Source organism: Diadema antillarum, unplaced genomic scaffold, assembly GCF_040938485.1.
Source record: "Diadema antillarum isolate AM-2024a unplaced genomic scaffold, OU_Dant_1.0 seq00001276_RagTag, whole genome shotgun sequence".
Classification (NCBI taxonomy): domain Eukaryota; kingdom Metazoa; phylum Echinodermata; class Echinoidea; order Diadematoida; family Diadematidae; genus Diadema; species Diadema antillarum.
Window position 1 is genome coordinate 195,125 of NW_027272057.1, and position 22,998 is coordinate 218,122.

General features: G+C 37.3%; 1 protein-coding gene across 1 annotated transcript in view; it reads left to right on the forward strand.

The window, feature by feature from the left end:
- LOC139745568 (DNA-dependent protein kinase catalytic subunit-like) overlaps nt 1–22,998 on the forward strand; it is a 98,764-nt gene that overhangs the window by 44,126 nt on the left and 31,640 nt on the right. Inside the window, exons 47-70 of the mRNA XM_071655961.1 lie at nt 137–280; nt 641–780; nt 1,357–1,488; nt 2,096–2,204; nt 2,654–2,778; nt 3,358–3,507; nt 5,020–5,193; nt 6,008–6,106; nt 6,619–6,829; nt 8,002–8,197; nt 8,576–8,779; nt 10,607–10,722; nt 11,911–12,042; nt 12,212–12,391; nt 12,924–13,011; nt 13,793–13,916; nt 14,124–14,262; nt 14,943–15,014; nt 15,570–15,680; nt 16,368–16,493; nt 19,521–19,619; nt 20,507–20,615; nt 21,818–21,929; nt 22,247–22,391. Coding sequence (XP_071512062.1) covers nt 137–280; nt 641–780; nt 1,357–1,488; nt 2,096–2,204; nt 2,654–2,778; nt 3,358–3,507; nt 5,020–5,193; nt 6,008–6,106; nt 6,619–6,829; nt 8,002–8,197; nt 8,576–8,779; nt 10,607–10,722; nt 11,911–12,042; nt 12,212–12,391; nt 12,924–13,011; nt 13,793–13,916; nt 14,124–14,262; nt 14,943–15,014; nt 15,570–15,680; nt 16,368–16,493; nt 19,521–19,619; nt 20,507–20,615; nt 21,818–21,929; nt 22,247–22,391 — 3,237 coding nt within the window. The remainder of the gene's footprint in view (nt 1–136; nt 281–640; nt 781–1,356; nt 1,489–2,095; nt 2,205–2,653; nt 2,779–3,357; nt 3,508–5,019; nt 5,194–6,007; nt 6,107–6,618; nt 6,830–8,001; nt 8,198–8,575; nt 8,780–10,606; nt 10,723–11,910; nt 12,043–12,211; nt 12,392–12,923; nt 13,012–13,792; nt 13,917–14,123; nt 14,263–14,942; nt 15,015–15,569; nt 15,681–16,367; nt 16,494–19,520; nt 19,620–20,506; nt 20,616–21,817; nt 21,930–22,246; nt 22,392–22,998) is intronic.

A 22,998-nucleotide genomic window follows, 5' to 3' on the forward strand; every position in this document is an offset into this window, starting at 1 on the left:
AACAATATCTTACTCTATTTTATATGATTTTGAAACAGTCTTAATAATAGTAATGATTTTAATGTTTATACTTGTTATTTTGTTCATATAAGTATTCCAAGAGGAATTTGTTTTGATTTGTTTTTTCATCACATAGGTGTTCATGCCATATGCCAAGTTTTGGCTGGCACCTTTGATGCAGCTTGTGGTCAGTGGTCAGACTGGGTCAGCAGGAATCAACTACATGGTGCTGGACATCATGGTAGTCCTCCTGGACTGGTCATCAGTAGCTATTCCTCAGGTAGTCTTGGACACTGCTTCTTGGATTTTGCTATCTGGAAGTCAATTGTAACTTGGAGGTTGTAGTAAGCCTGTTCTAAGATTGAAAGTTGACCAAAGAGAATCTTGTAAAATTTCATATGAATAAGTGTTATTCCAAGTTATAAATAAAGACTAACAAAAAGTAATCCTCAAAGGCAATCCAGTGTGTTCTCTTCATGACAACCAAATGAAAATAGAGGAAATCAAATGTGTTTAAGAGAACTAAATGAAAATGATTCCTGTGTGTTCCAAGGCCAAGATTGAAGCAAGTTTATCTGCATTAACTTTGTTCTATGGCTTGGATTCACTGACTTGCAATGGCTGCCTGATGTTTTGTCAGGACCAGCGTTTGGCGAGTCGAGTGCTGGAATTCCTCATGCTTCATTGCCATCATGAGAGTAGAGCTATCATGAAGAACAACCTTGAGGTCATCAAGACACTGGTAGAATGCTGGAGGACTGTCATTAAGGTTCCGACAAGGTCAGTCTCCTCACAGGGTAATCATGTACGACAGTAAACATTTTTTTTTGTTTTCACCAGATGATACTTTGTATTATATCGTAATGAACCATAGTCTAGTATCTCCCAGAGTTTTAGTGAACTTTTCTGCATATGATTGGATGCTTCAAAATGTGTCATGTAAACTTCTTGCTAAATGAGCCAGAGAAGAAAAAGCAACAAGTAATTATAAAGCAGTTATCCATTGAATATGAATATTATTTTCTTCTTTAAATGAACTGAGGGAGACAAAACAACATTATTTTCTGTATCAACTAATAGTAATAAATGTTTGGTATTTTGATACATGAATCAACCTTTCTAAAACGTTCATCAGTAGATGTAAAGAGAGATTAGCTTTGTTTTGTTATATGAGAATTAAATATCATAAATCAAATACATTGCATCAATGAGAGAATGTGGCTTTGCTCTCACCATGTTTAGTAAATGCCAAATTTGAGAAGCCTGTGAAATATTGCGCTTTATTCAGGATGATGTACGTAATTCAAACAGTGTGTATTGTCAGCTGTTAGTGACACATGTATAAATTCCTTCCAGGGTCATCTATGACAGCTTACAGGATCAGACACAGGATAGAAAGAACAGTGCTATCGGGATTCAACTTCTGGGAGTCGTCTTGGCCAACAAACTCCACCCTCTTAGCCAGTCATGTGATGTAGATGAAGACAGGTACACGCTTCAACCATTTTACTTCCTGATGCATGTTTTCAATGGTGATGGCCTACTTTCGTAGTGGTTTGATTTGTTTCTCTCTTTTTTACCCTCAATAAGTGCCACAGTCTTTTATTGAAAGAGTACCTCATTTTCCTTTGCGTATATTCTTGTTTTTAAGACAGGATTTTGTGTGTGTGTGTGTGTGTGTGTGTGTGTGTGTGTGTGTGTGTGTGTGTGTATTTTGTTTTTATGATATGGCATAAATGTACATTTCCATGGCCACATATTATGTCAAGTATTTATTCCACAATGATTTAGAATTGTGCTGAGAATATGAATGAAGTCATTAAACTTGAATTGTACAATCTCAATTCAGTCAGTCTTTGAGTTACAACACAGCTACATCCAAAGGTAATGTCATTTCTATAACATTTAAGTGATGTTACCAGAGTGGCATTTTCTGACATTTCAAGATTTGTGTGTTACTGCTTCAAGTCTTCAGTTTAGAAAAGACAAAATCTAATTCTCTCCTCCTGTCTTGAAATAATCATAAAAATGTGTTTAAAAGAATGCATTTCACGACCCCGACTGAAATATTATCCTGTATATGTTTAATCTGTAGATTCTACAGTGTGTTGGCCTCAAACCTTGGCAACAAGTACAAAGCAGTTCATGCTGCTGCAGCTGAGGTCATCGGCATGGCGATGAAACAAATGGCAGAAAATGACCAGGTAAGCTGGACAGTGAAAAACAGAGGAAAGCTCTTTATGGAGAGTCTTTAAGGAGGATAGGCCTACTGTAAAGAATAACTCAGAAAATGATGACCAACCTAGCAATTACAGTGTACCTCTGATTTAGCTATGGCTTTTATTTTCTAGGTTCTATTTAAGAACACTTTAATGTAAAACTTCCAACAATTATTGTGGCCTCCATATGTTCTATATCAGTATTAGAGAACTTTGTATTCATGTGTGATTGAAATAAAATGAATTGACTTAATTTGAAATGAGACATCTGAAGAGAAATCAAATACATTGCTGTGAAATGTAAAGAATGTTAATGGCTATCAATTGCACAATGTTATATTTGTGCAGGTCACCATAATTGCTGGAGGTCTTACATTGCCTTGTTGATGCCTTGTTGATGACCGTTTCAGAGAGTATTTTGTCTTGTATCACAGATCAATGATGGACACCTACATCAAGTGACTCAGAGAGAGTTAAACCAGCTGAGTGCAGGCAAGGAGGTTATCTACATCACCTGCATTCACAAGATTCATCTCCATCACCCAGCCTTTGCTGATAGGTATTGACTCATTCATTCATAGTTCTCTGGTCACTACTTGAGACAGCAGTGACAGGGAGGACACAGCGTGTGGGAGTCTAGACAAGAAGCTAACAGATGAGATGAATTCAAGCATCCAAACAATGGAAGATTTTTTTTTAATTATTATCAATATTTCAATGTAAAGCTTCCAGACATCTCTTTGCTGAGGACAGAAATCAGCAATTAGATCAAAAGTTTTTGTTTGAGTTGTAGATAAAAGAATTAGTATAATCCTGATACACAATACATGTAATTTTGTTTGCAAAACAAAAAATGGCACTGACATGAGAAAGAAAAAATGATTATTTCAAGAGAAAGGGGGGCAAGAAAAGGAATGAGAATTGAGGATAGTTCCTAGAATTCTTCACTTTACTATTCATTCATATAGCAATTGCTCTGAGATCATTTCAGTACCGTATTGTCTCACAAACATATAAGAATGTCTCCATATTAAAGCCAACAAATTGCTGTCTTGAACATCTAAATGAGTGATGGTCAAGATGCTAATTCATGATGTCCCCCTGGTGACTGACCCTTCAATATTTGATGTCCACTCAGACTGTTAAACAAACTCCTCTTCATGCTACCGTCCATCCATGGTCAGCCCAAGACTGAATGTCTAGAGATCATCACTGCACGTATTGAAAAGATCAACAACGTTTTCATCGAGATGAAGAACAAGAAGATCCTCTCTCTACTCACCCACAAGTAAGCTTGCCTTCTTCCATGCTATCAGCTGGAGCTGGTTTTTATGGTTTACAAGACTTTGATAGCATGATGTGTATAGAAATTATGTAAAAACTTTCCTTCCAGTACGTAGTAATATTGCAACTTATAGCAATATCCTGCTACATGTCATTGTGTAGGTTGTATGTGTGTGTGTGTAGTGTATTCAACTAGTTTGTATTTTTAAGCGTATTTTGTGGTAATTTCTGTCAAATCAGGAATAGGTGAGACTTTGTAAACATGGAAACTGAACACGTGACTATGTGCGCTCGGTAGTCACACTATTCCATGGGATTCCTACACATTAGGATACAACTTCTACATTAAACTTCCAACAAAACAAATGCCTCATCTAAGAATGCTCAGAAGACTTGTCCTTCCAAATCTCTCAGAAAGCACAGTATCACTGAAAGGCATTTTTATAAACTCACCTTTCAGTTTAATTGTTCTTGTTGGTCATATAGACAATGTAAGAGAAACATGCAAATGTACCATGATTCAGCAGTTATATGGGTGTATTAACATGTTGTAATGAAATTGGAGACCTCAAAAAAAAAATGTTGTAAATAACAATCTCCTTTATACACAAAATGATATTCAGGATGTTTGATAATTGTTACATGCTTACTTAGAAAAAGAAAATAATGCTCTTGCTATCTTAACATATACATATACCAACTGCACAGTGAGCATAAATTGACACACACCTACACTTTTGTACACACACCAGGGGACATTGTGTGATATAAAAACTAAACAGGAATAAAATGAGCAAGCCTACAGTCGTACGTTTATGTAGCAAGTGCAGGAAGACAACATGGTAGTGCATTATCATTCTTTCTTCATTTCATTCCAAACACAGGGACCAGAATGTATTCAAGAAGTAAAATAACGCTGAAGTGGGTAATAACTTCTTGGCAATGGTGTTTGGTACAGAGACAATTACTAGTGTCATATGAATGGACATATTTGTGAAGAATTAAGATATTGAGGAATTTGTGGAAAGGAAATTTTATTAAGAAATGTGAATGTCAAAATAGAACTATCAATTCTGTGTATTATATTATAAATATTGAGGGTTCTTAGATGAAAAGATACAAACATGACTGTACCATGTACAAAATTGTACTTGGAATTGGTACTAATTTCTGCCATAAGAATAACATAAATCACTGTGAGATGCAATCATGATTTTGCCACAGGTAAGGGGAATGATATGAAAAAACAACAAACCCCAAAACAATGAAATGGAACTAAGGTCATATCACGACTAGGAGAGGACCCAGCATGGAGCTTTGAGGGATTCTACATTTGATTCCTTCCCTGTTAGAATTAGCATTATGGCATGGTATGAAGTGATAGTGGCACTTCTTTTTGGTTTTTGGGTGGGAGGCCTTCTAATGGTGAGACTATGATTCTTACATATCAGAATTCAGTGATGTCTCATATGATTGCAATGTTCTTAACCTGGCTTTGACCACTTTCTGTGTAAAGGGATGAAGCTGACCAGCTGACCAGTCTCAAGTTGGTCAATGGAATGTTGCCTAACCTGAAGCCAGCTGAGATTCTATACCTTCTCCCAGCAGTCAGGGATTTTGTCTCTCATCCTAGCTCTGCCTGCAGAGATGTCATGTATTCAGTCCTCATGTGGATCTATGATAACTTCAAGTAAGACTACTGCTCCATTTCTAGATTGAGTTCCCACTGTACCTGGTACTCATTTAGATGTTAACAGAAAAGGGAAAGGGTTGATATTGAAGTCACAGGAATGATGGATACATGTATTCCTATTAAGACTGACAAATGTCTATAGATCATAAACTGTACTATGGAGTGTTGTTAATCACACATCACCAAATATGAAATGTAATCAGCAGGTTTGTTGATAATCAGTAGGTTGGTAATCAGTAGGTTGGTAATCAGTAGGTTGGTAATCAGTAGGTTGGTAATCAGTAGGTTGGTAATCAGTAGGCTACTTCAGTCATGTGATGTGAATTGATTTCCCACATACCAAGTCAGGACAGGAACTGTTTTTTTTTTTTATGTGGCAAAATAAGATACTTCAGCCTATGTGGTCATGATGCTGTCTGTATTCTAGACTTGTAATGATCAAACTATAAACATGAGAAAGATGGGAATATGAAATTTATTGAAAATACCCTATTATTAATATTGTTTGTGTCCATTTTCACTAAAGGCACATCCAAACTCTGAAAGCAAAATTAATGCAGCTGAATACATAACCTGTATCTTGAATGCTATGTCTGTGCAGTTGAACTTCTTCCATGGTGTAAGTTAAGAAGGGTTCCAGGGTGTGTTTCACATCAAGAGAAAATTGCCCAAAGAAAATAGTGATTTTCACCCTCAAATATAAATTTGTAGGATAAAAGTGTTGTATAAGTGTTGCCAGACTTCTTTCACTCTTCAAAAGGATCAAATGAAGCTCTAGAGATGAATGAGATCATTGATTCTTGCATCATAGGGAGGAGGCTTCTCGTCAGGAAGAAGGAAGTAACGAGATTCTTGAGATTGCCAAGGAGACGCTCCTCAAGGGTTTGTCTGACCAGGAAGACTACCTCCGGTATGTTGCCACACCCACTGGTATCTTGCCACACCCACTGGTATCATACTTTCACGATTTCTAAGCCCATGCAAATGACTGCAAATAATGCAACCTTAAAACTCACAACTTAGAAAGTGCTGCTTCTGTGTAATTTATTATTCATGTAACATAAAAGAATGTTCATTAACATTTTATGACGTGCTGCGTATCATACAAACTTGAAAAGTGCAACTGATAATACACTTCTGGTAGTGTGGTGTCAGTGTGGTCCTCTCAAATGATCTGTTGCCCAAGGTCTTTTTATCTTCAAGATTGATGAGCAACACAAATTCAGTAAAATTATAGGACAGGATAGTGGATTAGTCAAAAGTCATTATTGAAACTTCACATGTGTTCAGTTGATATTAATGGAAACACTAATGATTCATGAAGACACATTGTGCTTTGATCCCAATTCTTTGTGCATGTTCAACTGGATGGAAACTGGGTCGAATGATTGCTGTACATCCTTAATTTTGTGTCTTAAACAGCCTACGAGTGAGTAATTTTTGGAGTCATGAGACACGTTTACCGACAGCCACACTAGACCGTCTCGTCTCTATCCTTGGATGTATGTACACACCATCAACTGAGAGTCGTTTCCTTGGTTACGCCACCAATCTCATGCTGGAAATGACATCAAGAAGTCCAGACTTCAAGAGAGAAATATTTGAGCATCCTCTTTCTGCATGCAAGTTTGAGGTCAGAAGTTTGAAAGAAGTCTTGTTTTAGTCATATACACTCTAGAACGTTATAGTGATATCAGAATATTTACATGTATATTGAATAAAACAAATACAATCAAACTTGTGTATAGCGGCCACCCAAGGGAGACGGAAAAAGTGGCCGCTATAGACAGGTGGCCGCTATAGACAGGTAATCCAACTTTGTGTGCATGGCCTACATGTACATGTATCATCGTTGTATACATCTATAAGTACCTACATATACATGTATGTGTGTAGGTATGCACATTGTGTTTCATGCATTGAACAATGCCGGTGTTTATGCAATTGTTGCACATCAGCATGTGTTTACAGTCGTGAAGAAAGCTAAACACTAATGCATTATTATGACTGAATGAGTGATGAATGCAGCGATGGCGTATAATACTGGCGATCCTTAAACGTTGCCCATGAATGACTGGCACGGCTACAAAGCAGAAAAACACGCTAAATTTACGGCTCATTGGCCGCTATAGACAGGTTAAAATCTACTGCGGAAAACAAAATTTGTGGTCCCTGGCCGCGTCAGACAGGTGACTGCTATACACAGGGTCTTTAACAGGGCTTTTCTCTCGAGGTTTTTTTCAGTGGCCGCTGTAGACAGGTGGCCGCTAAGGCAGGTTTGACTGTTATAACAACAACTTTGTCATGTGCAATCTGATTCTGGAATGCTGCTAGCCATGTACATGTATACATGTATCTATATTAATTTTGTGCTGAGTTAAGGGCAGTAATTATTACACTCATTTTCCCTCTGTTGATTGAATGCTTTAACCTATTTGCTGATATAATGCTGTATGTGGAGACTATTGACTCAAATAGGAAGATGTGAGATAAATGTAATGATTTGACTGGCATTGTCTCTACGGTCTTGAAGTCTTCATCCAGTTACTGGTATGCATATAACTAGCTACAAAAGTGTAAGGTACACATAAACAGTCTACAGAGATTATTTACAAGTTCATGTTTGAAGCCAGCCATCTTTATACCCTGAACAGGCAGGGTCACGTGCCTCAGAACATTTTTTGTGCTTATATTTTGTATATGTGTTTGTTTCTGTGTCTATGTACCTAGACATTAGTTGTGGACACTCTTTGTGATTTATTTGATCCACATCTTTTTAAAGTCTCATTATTCTGTCTATAACAGACTGTCCAGATCGATCACTCTTGGCGCCAAAGACACGTTGCCATCTCCACACCCCTGTTTGTGGAGACTCAAGGACAATCCCAGGGTGGAAGGGGATCCCCCTCTTCCCAAAGTATGATGTCATCAGGGGAATCCCTGGCTGGACAGGTGAGGGCAACACAGGATGCCCAACAGTTCACTGCTACACAAGACTTGGGTGAGTGTGACAGTATTGCTTGCGTAGGGTGGTAGCTGCAGACCATATAAAGATAGTGACATCAGCTGTCTCAGCTGGCATCTTACAGCTTTTGACTTTGTGAAGAGGATATAATTCTGTCAAAGTCTCACTATAGAGTGAAAAACAAGTGATCTGAACTGTCTTGAATAGGAAAATAAACAGTGAAAAGATGAAATGAATGAATAGGGACATGAGTGAAGCTGTCAGAACTTAGTTTGGAAATGAAACAGAATTGTAGTGATTCAACACTGTAATAGTACAATCAGGACACACTGTCATAGAAACGTGGTAATGCTGCACCAAGGTGGTATTTAGCCTGTGTCATGTGACTTTGTTTTTCAAATGTTATTGCACCAGATGTTGTTTCCAGCCGAAAGAATGCCTACAACTGGCTGACCGGGACTCAGGACACGTTTGCTGACCATTCCTCCTCTCTGTCCACTGAGTCTTCATCTCTTCTCTTCACCATGGCAACCACACCCAGGAAATATTCCAGTGTCTCAAGAAGAGGGATGAATCAGGAAGGAGGGCCAGGTGGGAGTCGGGAGGAGATGAGAAAAGGTAACTAAGAATCATTCTCATTCATTTATTTGCAAGGGTTATCTGCTTGAAAAAACAAAAAGGTTAAAGAAACAATATGCTGCAGAGTGTTCTGCGATGTGTTCATACTAAAGAAATACCTCATTGATGACTTTATGTGCTGTAGAAGAAAATGAAGTGAAATGTAAGTAAAATATTTGAATGACTTGGTGTTCTTCATGTGCCTTATATCTCTTTTAGTTTATATTCATAGAATTACAAGGAACTACTTTTAAAATACGTAGCACGCACTGGATAAAATTATGTTTCTTGTTGATTTAGGTAGAGATAATGATGACTTGCCCTAATTGTGTAAGAGACCTTCAAAGAGAACATCTGAAATAGTACAGCTATAGTTGGTAGCAACAGGACATCTTTTCTGTATGGCATTTTTATGCCTCCGCAACGAAGTGGCCGGAGGCATTATGTTTTCGGGTCGTCCGTCCGTCCGTCCGTCCGTCCGTCCGTCCGTCCGTACGTCCGTCCGTCCCGTTTTGTTTTTGTCGATATCTCAAGAACCATGTGGTGGTTTTACATCAAACTTGGTATGAGGGTATATCCTTGGGGAATAATACTTTATGTGGATTTTAGGGTCACAGGGTCAAAGGTCAAAGGTCACAGGTTATTTTGTGAAGAAAAAAAAATTGAAATTTCATGTTTTTCTCCATATCTCGCAAATGGTTCAAGGTATCTTCATGGAACTTAGTATATATGCTTGTACCGATGGGCAGTGATTATCTAGGGAAGTTGGGGGTCATGGGTCAAAGGTCAGGGGGTCAAAGGTCAAGGTCAACTCCTCAAAATATCACTACTTTCCTTAAAATGCAATATGCCTGAAGGTTTTTTTTTTTAAAACTTGATGTATGGCATGTATTACCCAATATATATTTTTGGGGAAGTTTCTTGCCTAAAGGTCAAAGGTCAAAAGGTAAAAGGTCAAGTGAAAGTGCTAAATTGCACTTTTTCCTCCATATCTCGAAAGTAACTCAAGGTATCATCATGAAACTTACATATTTATGCATGTTCAACCTAACAGTGATTTTCTTTGGAACTGTGAGGTCAAAGGTCAAAGGCCAGGTTTAGATAATGCTATTTTCCCATTTGATACTGAAATTATACTTTTTCTCAATACCTTGAAAATTACTCAATGCATAAACTTATAAAAGGGTCAAAAGTCAAGTAAAAATTATCAGTTCCCCAAATACCTGCACTCTGACATTTTAATCATTCATCCAATTGAACCTAGTTCTAGGAAAGTGAACATTCAGCACATTTGTGGCAAACCTGTCATTTTAATATTTTGCCAATTGTGTGAAACTGTCATCACACATTGTCAAGACATTGTACTATAGACCTATTAGGAGAACCATGCATTATGGCGGAGGCATATCAGTAGCCGTAGCGATATATCTAGTTTTTTAATACCATCATACATTGTTTTGTTGATTGATACCATTTCGCACACAATTGATGATGCAAGAATGTACTCTAGTAAGAATGCTACCTCTATCTGGTGATCATTCGTTATGTCATCAATACCATCATCAAAGTACAAATTCTTCCATACCAGATGACACTTCAAGGTAACAACATTCTCAAGATACAGATGACATACAATAGTGTAATTTTGGAAAGTGTCTTAAGTGTAACAGCAAAATCTTGCAAATTTACAAATTATGTACCATCACAATCTTTTAATCTTGCAAAAAATGCCCATCACAATCTGATGGTCTTATTGAGCATTAGAAACACAACAGTTCTGACCTGCTGTATTTAGATTTTCATACATGTGTTCATTTCTATTTGTAGCACCAACAGCTGAAGAAAGAGAAGTGGTTCGCCTGAAACGTCGGTTCTTAAAGGACCACTCCTCAACTCGTGCATTCTTTGCCAAACAGGCCTCCAGACAGAAGCACATGAGAGAGGTAAAGTATTTTTCAGTGTCATTCAAAGTTTTGAGCAGACTTAAAGGGGAATTGGTGGATATGAAGACTACAACAATTCATGATGTCACAGTAGAACAATGAGAAAAGATAAATAGAAAAGAATTCAACATAATGTCATTTGTCTAGCATGATGAAATAGCACTTGGCTTACCTACATTGTACATGTACTTCAGAAGGCTAGAGGAATAATATAACTATAAACAAACAATATCAGTAACAATAGGGAATTTGTACTTTATATAAGATAAAGTTTTCAAAATTCTTTTTAGATTTTCTTCATATCATTGCGCTTCTGTTGCAGCTCAAATTGTTTTAGTCTTTTCATCCAGCCATGATGGCAAATGGATCGAACCAGAACTTCACAAATTGGTAACTTTCGAATGGATTTTCTTCAAACTTCATTAATAACTACGACTGCTACTGATTTGAAAGTCACTTAACCACATGTATAATTTAAGGTGAATTATCCTTTGACATGTATGTGTAATACGGTGTATTTTTTTTTAATTCTTCCTGCGCACACAGAGTGCTAGACAGTGCATGATATCCTTCCATGGTATGAAGTATGAATGATAAGTTGTAAGCTGAAGAGTTCTCTCATGTACACTATCAGGAGGAAACAGCAAGAGTATTTACCCCTTGACAAAGTCTGTAGAGTTAACCTTCATCATCTGTTTGTAGGGACACAATCGGAGGTGTCCAGTTAAAATCCGTTTAAGCACCTACGTCCTTGGACAAGATGTTGTTTCCCACCATGTCCCTTTCACCCCAGGTGTATAAATGGGTACCTTGTAGGATAGTAATGATAGCCTTCAGCTCCCTCTTGTAGAATGCTGTCAACACTGGAGAGGCTACCATGGAGAGAGAAGACCATGTTGTTTTTTAATAGTTGTTGTCCTATTCTGTTAGGAGATTCTGCTTGGGTTTACAAGACAAGTACTCGTACAATGTGTACAAATTTAGACCAGGATTGACAATGTGAGGGATTTGTCAGTCTAGAGGGTCATTAAATTGTTTCCTACTGTGAGATGATGTCCCCAGTCTTACCATCTGGTGTTTCTAAAGGTTAGTTTGATAGAAATACATTGAACAGTGTGTAATGGCTTGTTTATGAAGCCGGAGTAGGATATTAGCAGAAATCAGTTTCGTAATGATTCGTTTTTGCAGGAGATGCTAAGGCAGCAGCGAGAGCGTCGTTTTTCTCAGGTCACGATGTATCGACAGTATCGTGCAGGTGACCTACCAGACATCCAGATCAAGCATTCTGACATCATAGCTCCACTGCAAGCTCTTGCTCAGGTACGTTGTATGTCCTTTATCACTCATTGCATCCATTGAGGAGAGAGGGAGAGAAAAGGTGAGGAGGAACAAGAGAGTGAGAAGGAGAGAGGACAAACAGTGCCATAGTTATTATTAGACTGTTTTTTGTTGCAATGAGCTAACTTCCATTTCCATTTCTTTTTTCCAGCGAGATTCCACTCTTGCCAGGCTGCTGTTTGCTGCCCTCTTTAGAGGGATATTTGCCAGGATGCCAGAAAGCTGTACCGAGAGAGAATGTGAGCAATGTGTGGTGGACATCCAGACCAATCTGAACCACATGCTGACTGACTCCAATCAGTTTGATGCTCCTTTCATCAGTTGTATTCAGGTATATGAGGAGACATGTTCAATAGCTGATAGAAGTATTTACAACGGATTCTGATTAGACTTCTACTCCCTTATCAATTTGGTTTTATCATGCTTATAATTATCAGTGCAAATAGTTATTTGTAGTACAAAACATCGTAACATACATGTATTGTATGTCAGTGATATATTGTTAGTGGAATATAAAATAAAAAGTGATGATAGTGGAGGCATAGGTTTACCTTGATCAAAGAAACAATACAGATTCAAGTCTGACTTGTTTTGTCATATCTTATTTGCTTTACACGTTAAAGGGGAAAACAGAAACAACAACAACGAAACTGATTTTTCTTTAAAATCATTGCTGATAACTCATCTATTTACTCAATCCTAATTTTTGTTGTTGTTGTTATATCATACATTGTATGTACATAATGCTGTATCTTACTTCAGTATTTTTTTTCCCCCGGATTAATGCGCTTAGAAACATCAGTGTTAAGCTCTATATAAGTGTTGGTCATTATCATTATCATTATCATTTTCTTCCCGTACAGGAAATTGCATTCTACCACAGCACAGAATTGACCCTTGACCCTTCAGCTGTCAGTACGGCATGTCTCACCAGCCAGCAACTTCACATCGGTGACTATCCAGTTTTGTCATAACTCTTGCAATTCAATGAGAAGTTGTTACAGGCGTATCATTCAGCTGCCATTTTGCATGCTCAGCCAAAGACTAGGATTAAAATCAGGATGCCATAAGAGCACAGACTGACTCAGTTTTTGAGTGAATGAAAAGAGCAGAAGCTAGGCAGGCGGCTGGTTACATGAGAGAATCATTCCTGATTCTCAAAATCTACATTTGATGCAATCAGCCGTCTGTCTGCCTAAAGTATGCTCTTGTTTAATACATGATCCTGAGTGCATACAACACAGATAAACTTTAATGACAAAAAGATGCACTCACTGTGCCTGCCTTGCCAAACACACTTCCCGTTTAATCACACAGATATAAAATAGAATCCCCCTGATTATCAGTGGTTAGCTGATTAAAAATTCAAAAATTTGTCAGTGGTTTGCAAACCCAAGAGTAGGCACAAGACAAGGTGTAGACATACATGGTGTTTAGTCAGGGATGGATGTATTTAAGCCATTATCACATGTCATGTGAGGACATTATATCAGTGATATAAAATGTTTATTGTGTTCATAGGACATATATAATTATATCTTTTTTTATTTTTATTATTTTTTGTTAACCATAACAAAGCATTTTGATAATGTGCTTCATACTTCAGAGAAAGAAGTAGTGATCAGGAAATGCTAATGTTTGAAGAGCATTAAGTATGGTAAAAAAAAAAAAAAAGGTTTAACAGTGATTCGTGTTTGATGTATAAAAGAAGATATGTGAACTCCATGCACAGGTATCTGCCTCCTAGAGAAGATGTTGATTGAGAGAAACTGGAAAGATGAAAGGAGCAGCAAGAGAGCCAGGACGTCCAGACCAGAGCAGAGCAAAGATGCTGGTATTTGGATTGAAGTGGCAAGGTGTGTGAGACGAAACTTACTTTGATTGCAACAGCTTTGTTTTCTATCAAAACTCATTTGATTATCACCTCATCCAAAATGCTACATTACTGTCATTACAATGTTTTTTGACAGTGCAATAAAACATTATAAGGTCATTTACAAAGTCTCTGTATATGAAGTCACAGATGATATTAAATGGGACATACATGTACATTGATTCTCCAGGCTGTACAAGGCGATGGGGGAGTTTGACATAGTACGAGGAATATTTGGCGCCCTCATTGAGTCCCAAGAGATCACCCAGCAGGCTGTACAAGCTGAGGGAAGAGGAGACTATGGAGCTGCTCTCAAGTTCTACTCAGAGGTCAGTTAGTAGGTCACTCCTTGTCTGTCCTGGGGGGTTTGGGGTGGGTGAAATCAGGACATTGTGATCCAATGACCAACAGAAAATATGTACGTATATTCATTACCATGTATCATGTGTATCAGTTTGTGTGCACACAGAAGTGTTTTAGTTCCTTTTATTTTTGCCTGATAATTTGTAATCCAACTTTTTGTTTAACCCTTAAAGGAAATATTCAACACTTCCTGGCAATACTTATGGCATTCATGTTCATCTTTCAGGACTTTTTTTCTTCCTCCGATTGTTCTTCATATTTTTGATATCACTTTTGTGAGGGTGAGACATGAGGTTCATGTGTCAGATTACAATAACCATTCACAGTGTCAATAAAGCTGCAATGCTGATGTGTTGATATGTGGCATGCCAATAGTCGTACATTTGTTGTACATTCTGACCCAACCATTTGTAAGATGTAAAGATTCCTGTGAAGGTTCCAGCATGGTCAGACGAACATCCATAATACTCCATCCATTGCCAGGTTGAGGTGTATGAATTTCTCCAGATTCAGTACTATATTTTAGTCGGGCCAATGTCCTCCGATAACATGTTATAAAGTTCAATGTGTAATATACTATTTTTTCATTTAGTATTGTGTACCTAACACTGACAGAATGTTACACTTTTCTTTGTACACATGGCAGGCTATGTCACATGACTGGGAGGGGAATGTCCCACAGCAGGAGGAAGATTTCTGGGATGAAGCTCGCCTTCATGTAAGTCAATGTTATTGATACTATCCTCTAAGGCTCCCAAATTTTGTCTTTCAGAAATACCATAGTTATGGAAAATTGGTACATCTGGGGGGTGTTTCATCAACGCTTGTCAGCACTGACAACTGTCGGCGCTGACCAATTTCAGTAAAATCCTTGGTTTTGATTGGTTGAGATGCTCTGGTCACTGACTGTTACTATGGTGATTCAAGTTGTCAGCGCCGAAGTCCTGTGTTATTTTCCTGTAGTTATGACGGCTGTTGAATGAGTAGTCAGATTTTTTTTCCTGTTTTTAAATGGGGAATAATGATGAGGGAAAAATAAGCCAATCCTTAGAATATGTTGATATATGAGAGGAAAGAGCTCAGAGTATTTTCCCCAGAATATTTGATGAATACATATATGACACAGATTAAATTTGTAGACATGAAAGACACATTTTGTGTAAATCCTTGTAAATAGTCTAACTGAATTAGGGATTTCTGAAATGTGATGTCATAGATGCATGACTGGAGAAAGCTGTCAAATAATGTGTTATCATGCTGTTGTATGATGCAGTGCTGTAACCAGCTCACCAAATGGTCAGAGATGGAATCCTTCTCAACCAGTGTTAGTGACAGCAACCATTCTCCTGATCTCACACTGATGTGGAAAGATGACTACTACCAGGTGAGAGTTTCACTTCATCAATTTACCCCATTGTGTTATATCCACAGGGAGTTAGAGAGAAATGTATGGAGGAAGTCAGTACATGTTTGTTTTCATATCAGAGGTGTGCTTTGAAATATTTTGTATTACAAATTAGTGTGATTCATAAATGACATGGTAGAACTAGATATTTGAATGAGGAGCTGCTCTTTGTATGGTATGGCAGAGAAAGCTGGCTGTTGACGAATCATTGTAACAAGTGAAGGTTACAAGTATGATGAATTCATGCATATAGTGTATTCATATTATTCCTTTTTGAAAGATTGAGAAAGGGAAAAAGAGAGAGAAAGATTTATGACCACAGAATACTGATCTTGGTAGTAGGCATAGTATTTTGGGTTTGGTGCTCAGGAATCCCCCCCCCCCCAAATAAAACAAAAAACAAAACAAAAACAAAAACAAAAACAAAAACAAAACAAAAAACAAGGTAATGATAATAATGAATGAATAAAGATTTTGAAAAAAAAAGAGGTATAGTGAAATGATTGATAGAGTTCTGTAGGATACAACTAAGTGCACATTTCTACACTGTTTAAGTATCCATTGAGCATCATTATGTCTTGTAAGTGGAAATCTAATCATGCATGAACTATTAAGTGTCACTGAAGTAGGACTAAGTTATGAATTAAAACCTGATTTCTCTTCCAGGAAATATATCTGCCATACATGCTGCGATCCAAACTAAAACTCCTGATGGAAGGCGGTGAGGATGATTCTCTGCTACGCTTTGTGGATTCCTCCATGAAAAACCAAGAGCACCGATCTATTCTGGAGGTTTGTCTCTCACTCCACTTTAATGCTCTCATCACAAGAGATAGTCTTAGATTTCCACTTCCCACAGACTGAGATTAAATTAGCTAAGAATCCCCATCTGTGCATTCTGGTTTCTTCTCTTGGTAAATGTCTTGCATTAACATCTCACCCAAAGCAAAAACATGTAGCTGATGATTGTCTTGTATGCATTTATGCAGCAAGCTTTTCTGTGGACCTTGAAAAAAAAAAAATGAGTTGGAATTTGTCAAGTACCTTCATTCCACATATTTTCATACATCAGAAGTTTATGAATCAGGACAAATTTTACAGACATTGCATTTTGCTGTTTGCTTCCATCTGATTCTGAAGAGTGATTAATAGTTATACCATTGTGTCTTTGAGTCAGTCATTACAATCTTTGCATCAGGTGGATTCAGTGTTTGACTTTGGGCTTGTAATGAGTTTACTAGCTTATTATAAACAAGTATGTTTCATACTATCACGAATGGTATAGTATTGGTTGAAGTGAGGATTCAGCTTTTAACGTTTTGTGAGATATTTAGAAACCTCTCTATAAAATGTTAAAGAGCATACAATTCTAAGGGGAATCGAAAGTTTATTTGATGAGAATCAGTTTTGAAATGACTGATGTTTCCAAGAACAAGGCAAAACTATGAGATATTGTGTCCTGTCACATTAGGATCACTTTTTTGGAGATATCAGCCATTTCAAGACCAGTTTTCATCAAATAAACTGTGAATTCCTCAAAGAGCTAAATGTTCTTTCATATTTCCCGAGAGGTTTCTCACTATCTCACAAACATGTACAAAAAAAAAAGATGGAAACCTGCAGCCCCATCTGAACCAAAACTGTACCATCCCTTTAACTTCACATGTTGTGAGTTGACATACATTGTAGTCTGTGACATGACATAATTTACATATCTAATGAATTTATAATGCTTTTCTTTGTTGCTGCTTTGTCCAATTTTGAGTGAAAACTTTTAGTTCTTTTCTATCTTGAACTGCTAATTTCTTGTCATAATGTTGCATTTCAAAAATGTGTAGGTATGATGTTTTTTGTAGAACTGCCTTTCAGTTATTATTGGGCTTTTTGTTTAAAAAAAATGATGTATATATTCCCTGTTTACCCATCATCTTGTGAATCATATGTTCAGAGAAGTATTCCTGTAGGAAGTCATGAACAATCCCATGTTGATGTACATGTATGCAAAACCAATTTCATCCACTTGTCCTTGTTTTTTTTCTTTTTCTCTACAATTTTCCCCTCATTTGTCTTTTTTCTTTATCTGTCCACTGTATAACATTCCACATACATTATGTGAAATACATACTGTTTGACATATATCTTCATGCTGCGTACACATTGAATATGGATATCACATCTTGACCCCCTCAACACTTATCACAGTTTGTCTTTACTTTATTACTTTTCATTCATAGCTACGTGTTTACTTTCAAAATAGTTCAATATAATATGCTGTTTTCTCAACATTTCTTTATAGGAGAATGACTTCACAGTATCTAAGTAGTGTGAGATAATTTTCAATCAGTCAAAGAAAATGTATAATGCAGAGTTTTTGTCCCCGCCGAACGAGTTCGAGCAGGGGACTATGAAACGGGTTCCGTACGTGTGTGTGTCCGTGTGTCCGTCCGTCCGTCCGTGTGTCGTAGCGTCCGTGTGTCCGTCCGTGTGTCCGTGTGTGCGTCCGTGTGTGATCAAAATCTTCAATTTGCTACTTCTCTGTCATTTATGAGCCAATTTTGATTCTGCTTGCTTTATATGATAGCACTACATGGGAGCTTTGAAACTTCTACACAGAATTTCAGTCGTGACCTTTGACCTTGACCTTTGACCTATATTGTACATTTTGCTGCAAAATGCTACCTCTTCGCCATTTCTAACCCGATTTCGATTCCGTTTGCTTTATATGATGGCACTAGGTGAGGGCTTCAAAACTTCTACACAGAATTTTGACCTTTGACTTCTTTGACCTTTGACCTTGATTTTTGACCTATATTGTACATTTTGCTACAAAATGCTACTCCTTCGCCATTTCTAACCCGATTTCGATTCCGTTTGCTTTATGTGATGGCACTAGGTGAGGGCTTCAAAACTGTACAGAATTTTGACCTTTGCCTACTTTGACCTTTGACCTTGATTTTTGACCTATATTGTACATTTTGCTACAAAATGCTACTCCTTCGCCATTTCTAACCCGATTTCGATTCCGTTTGCTTTATGTGATGGCACTAGGTGAGGGCTTCAAAACTTGTACACAGAGTTTTGACCTATGCCTTCTTTGACCTTTGACCTTGATTTTTGACCTATATTGTACATTTTGCTGCAAAATGCTACTCCTTCGCCATTTCTAACCCGATTTCGATTCCGTTTGCTTTATGTGATGGCACTAGGTGAGGGCTTCAAAACTTCTACACAGAATTTTGACCTATGCCTTCTTTGACCTTTGACCTTGATTTTGACTTGTATTGTACATTGGCTACAAAATGCTACTCCTTCGCCATTTCTAACCCGATTTCGATTCCGTTTGCTTTATGTGATGGCACTAGGTGAGGGCTTCAAAACTTTACACAGAATTTTGACCTCTGCCTTCTTTGACCTTTGACCTTGATTTTTGACCTGTATTGTACATTGGCTATAAAATGCTACTCCTTCGCCATTTCTAACCCGATTTCGATTCCGTTTGCTTTATGTGATGGCACTAGGTGAGGGCTTCAAAACCTTTACACAGAATTTTGACCTTTGACTTCTTTGACCTTTGACCTTGATTTTTTACCTATATTGCACATTTTGCTACAAAATGCTACTTCCGGCGGGGACATATATTACGCACCGCGTAATTTCTACTTTTCCTTGTTGTAAAGAAAACAAGTGACTTTTATGACTGAGATTTTTAAGAATTGTGATTGATGTAAGATTGATTAAATGAAGTTGTAATTTGGATTTTGTTTGCTGAAACATCCTAAAATATAATTTGTCTAGTTTGAGTACTCTTTGTTTCCCTAGTCCAAGTACTGTGAGGAATTAGCAGCTCTAGCAGTCTTGCAAGAAGACTACAATAGGGCCAAATACTACACCTCCAGCAGCATCCAGTCTTTCCTACAGGTTGGTATCATGTCAACATATGCCATGTGGTTCACTAGGAATAGCATTCAATATTGGCCATTTGCATCTAAGCATTGTATTTCTGCAGATTTGTAAAATGACAGTAGATATGTAAGCTATTGTGTGTTTGCGCAGTGGTTTTTTTTTCCATTTGCATTTTGCACGACGTGAAACGATTCCCAAAATACAAAAGTATCAAATTTTGTTGCTTGTTAAATATAATATTATTTCATATTTTGACTGCATGGAATTAAAAACATGTGAAATTCATCTGTTAGCAGGTGGAGTGCAAAAAATTGCTAGCATGAAAATATCTTCTTTCACAGTACGGTAATTATGAATGTCTGTCAGTCTTTTGCTTTATTCACCTTACTTGTGAAATCACACTGAAGTGAGAATGCATTTTTGTTTTGTTTTGTTTTTCTTTGTTTTTCTTTTTTTTTGGGGGGGGGGGACTGTACTATGGTCTCTTGTTAATATTATGCTCTTTTTTTTAAATACTTGCACTAATGGTTGTGTACATACTTATTTCCATTGATCTAAATTTTTTTTTTTTATTTTAAAGGGTTAGACTCATGGAAACTATAGCAATGGCGTAAAGTGACATCCAGTAGGGAAAAGAGTGACAAAAAATAAATCATAATTGTAGTATAATATCAACTCTATTCGAGCCCGATGTGAATAATTATGATTGTAACATTACAACGTATCACAAATCCTGATGCAGCAATGACTTCCAAGTCTTGAATCTCTGTTCTGCATAATGATATAATTAATGATGAATAAAATTGGACACAGCCAGACGTAAGTTTACAGACTGGTGCTGACAGACATAGTTAACTTCTCATGATTTGTTCATGGTATCTGATCTTTGTCTTCTTTCTCAGGAGTGGTCCAGCCTTGGTCCTCTCATGGCTTCTAGTAGACTTGCCAAGCTTCAGAACATTCAAAAACTGACTGAGGTGAACCAGTTTCTACAACTGATCAGCAAACCAGGTAAGTTTAGTGGTGTGCCAGTATAACACAGCCAGGCCATTAAAGGGAAGGTAAACCCAAAGAGCAATGTGGATTGAGTGAAAGCAACAACATTAGCAGAACACATCAGTGAAAGTTTGAGGAAAATCGGACAATCGATGCAAAAGTTATGAATTTTTAAAGTTTTGGTGTTGACACCGCTGGATGAGGAGACTACTAGAGGCTATGACGTATGAGTGGACAGCAATATAAAGAAAATATAAAGGAAAATCAACAAAATTCGCTTTTCTAGCATTATGAAAGGGCACTTGCCTAACAGCTTCAGAAAGCAGAAGGAATAATTACTACCCTTAACATATGTCAGTATCAAGTTGATGGAATTTGTGGTTTTCATGAAAAATGAATTTTTGTGAAAATTTCTTTATATTTCCTTTATATTGTTGTCCTCTCATACGTCATAGCCTCTAGTAGTCTCCTCATCCAGTGGTTCCAACACCAAAACTTTAAAAATTCATAACTTTTGCATCGATTGTCCGATTTTCTTAAAACTTTCAGTGATGTGTTCTACTAATGTTGCTGCTTTCACTCAATCCACATTGCTCTTTGGGTTTACCTTCCCTTTAAGTGATAACTTTGTCTGCATCATTGTCAGCTCATTGCTGGGCCAAGCCAACCTCTTCTGAGCTTGATAGATCTTGCATATAGAACCCCAAGTGAATTCTACAAGCCAATACAAAAATCCAGGTCCCAAAATAATTGTCAATACAGTCTGCGGTGCAAATTCCCTTAGATTATGATATTTTTTGAGGACCTTTTTCAGTAGCATGAGTGCACTTTTCTTTGCTCGGCATCAATTTGTAACTTAAAAACATAACACATTTTCAAGAACACCTTTTTGTGATACCACAGTGGGACACCAATATCATGTGTGTATTTCATGTCCATTGATGTACCAGGTATTCTTTTTAATGGCTGATACTCCCCCTTTTGCCCCAACCTGCCTTTCCCCCTCCCCCCCCCCCCCCCCCCCCCCCCAAAAAAAAAAAAAAAAAAAGGAGGTGAATGGATAAATGTATTTTTGTATTTTATGATTAAACATTATCAGACTTCTTGTAACAATTCAGATGGAAACATGCTAAGAATTACAATTTTTTACATTTTTTTAGATCAGGTTGATTTGATTTGACTTTCTCCTATGCCATTCTGTGTGTTGTCCTTCATAGATGAGGAGCATCTAGAGTCTGCGGCCATCAGACTTGTGCACAGTTGGTCCAGAAACCTGCCAGACCCGAAGAGAGACCCAATCAGTGTTTGGGATGATGTCGCCCTCTATAGGTCAGTCAGTCATGGCTTTCAGAAATTATTGTTTTCATGGCTTGATTTCATTTCATTCAAGTTATTACCATCTATAAAATAATTTGTGACATGTGATGTACAACAGTACAGACTAAGTATAGATTTAGATTTCACATTTTGAATACCTGGCAGCGTGGTGTGTTGCTATCACTTGGCAAAGTATGAAAGGCTATAACGCTCAATGTGTATTGTTGTTGAATAATGTGTTTAAGATTTATCATCAAAATATTATAAATATGTATGACTGAAGAGTCAATAAAGGTCTGTATGTGAATAAGTGTCCATGTCCTTTTTAGATGTCTGTACATGGAGAAGATTGCTTCAAGGCTAGACAAGACAGGAGGAGTTTCCATGGAAACTGATGAATCAAAGTTTGAGAGCATCATGAGGAGTGAGAGAGTGCTGATGTCACTGAAGATGGCAGACAGTGCCTGTCAACAGGTTTGGGGAAAAATCTCACTTTTTGAGAGAAACAAGAAAAGAGTAGTAGGACCTTCCTGAAATCATATTCACAAGGCACTAGAGCTTAGATAAAGCTCATTTCCCAAGTTTGATTTCTATAGAAAGTCTTTTGGAATTGTCATTCCATTTTAGTGGTTAGTGTTATTGTTAGGAAAATTCAAATGAATGTTCAAATAGATTTAAGAAGGTATTATTTTTGTAATAACGATTTAAGAAGTTCCATCAAACCTTGTTTATGTTTCGTGATTTAGATATTGCATGCAATCTTAACAACAGAAGAGCCTAATTTAACCAACATGTGTAATAGCACTCAGACACATGATAGTTTCTCTGCATGATATGAGATTAGGATGACAAGACCCTTCCATGTTTCAGTTTATGCTGCTCCATATCACATACTGAAATTGTGTAATATGAACGTCACTGTATACAATGTTTGGTGTTAGTACCAAGTACGTTAAAGGTGATATCCAATATTGAGTGTTATACTACATCTGGCAACATTTTCCTTTCTGATTGGTCAACCTCTCATCACATGACATTTACTGAAAAGTACCATTTCATACTGTCACTGTTGAGCACACAG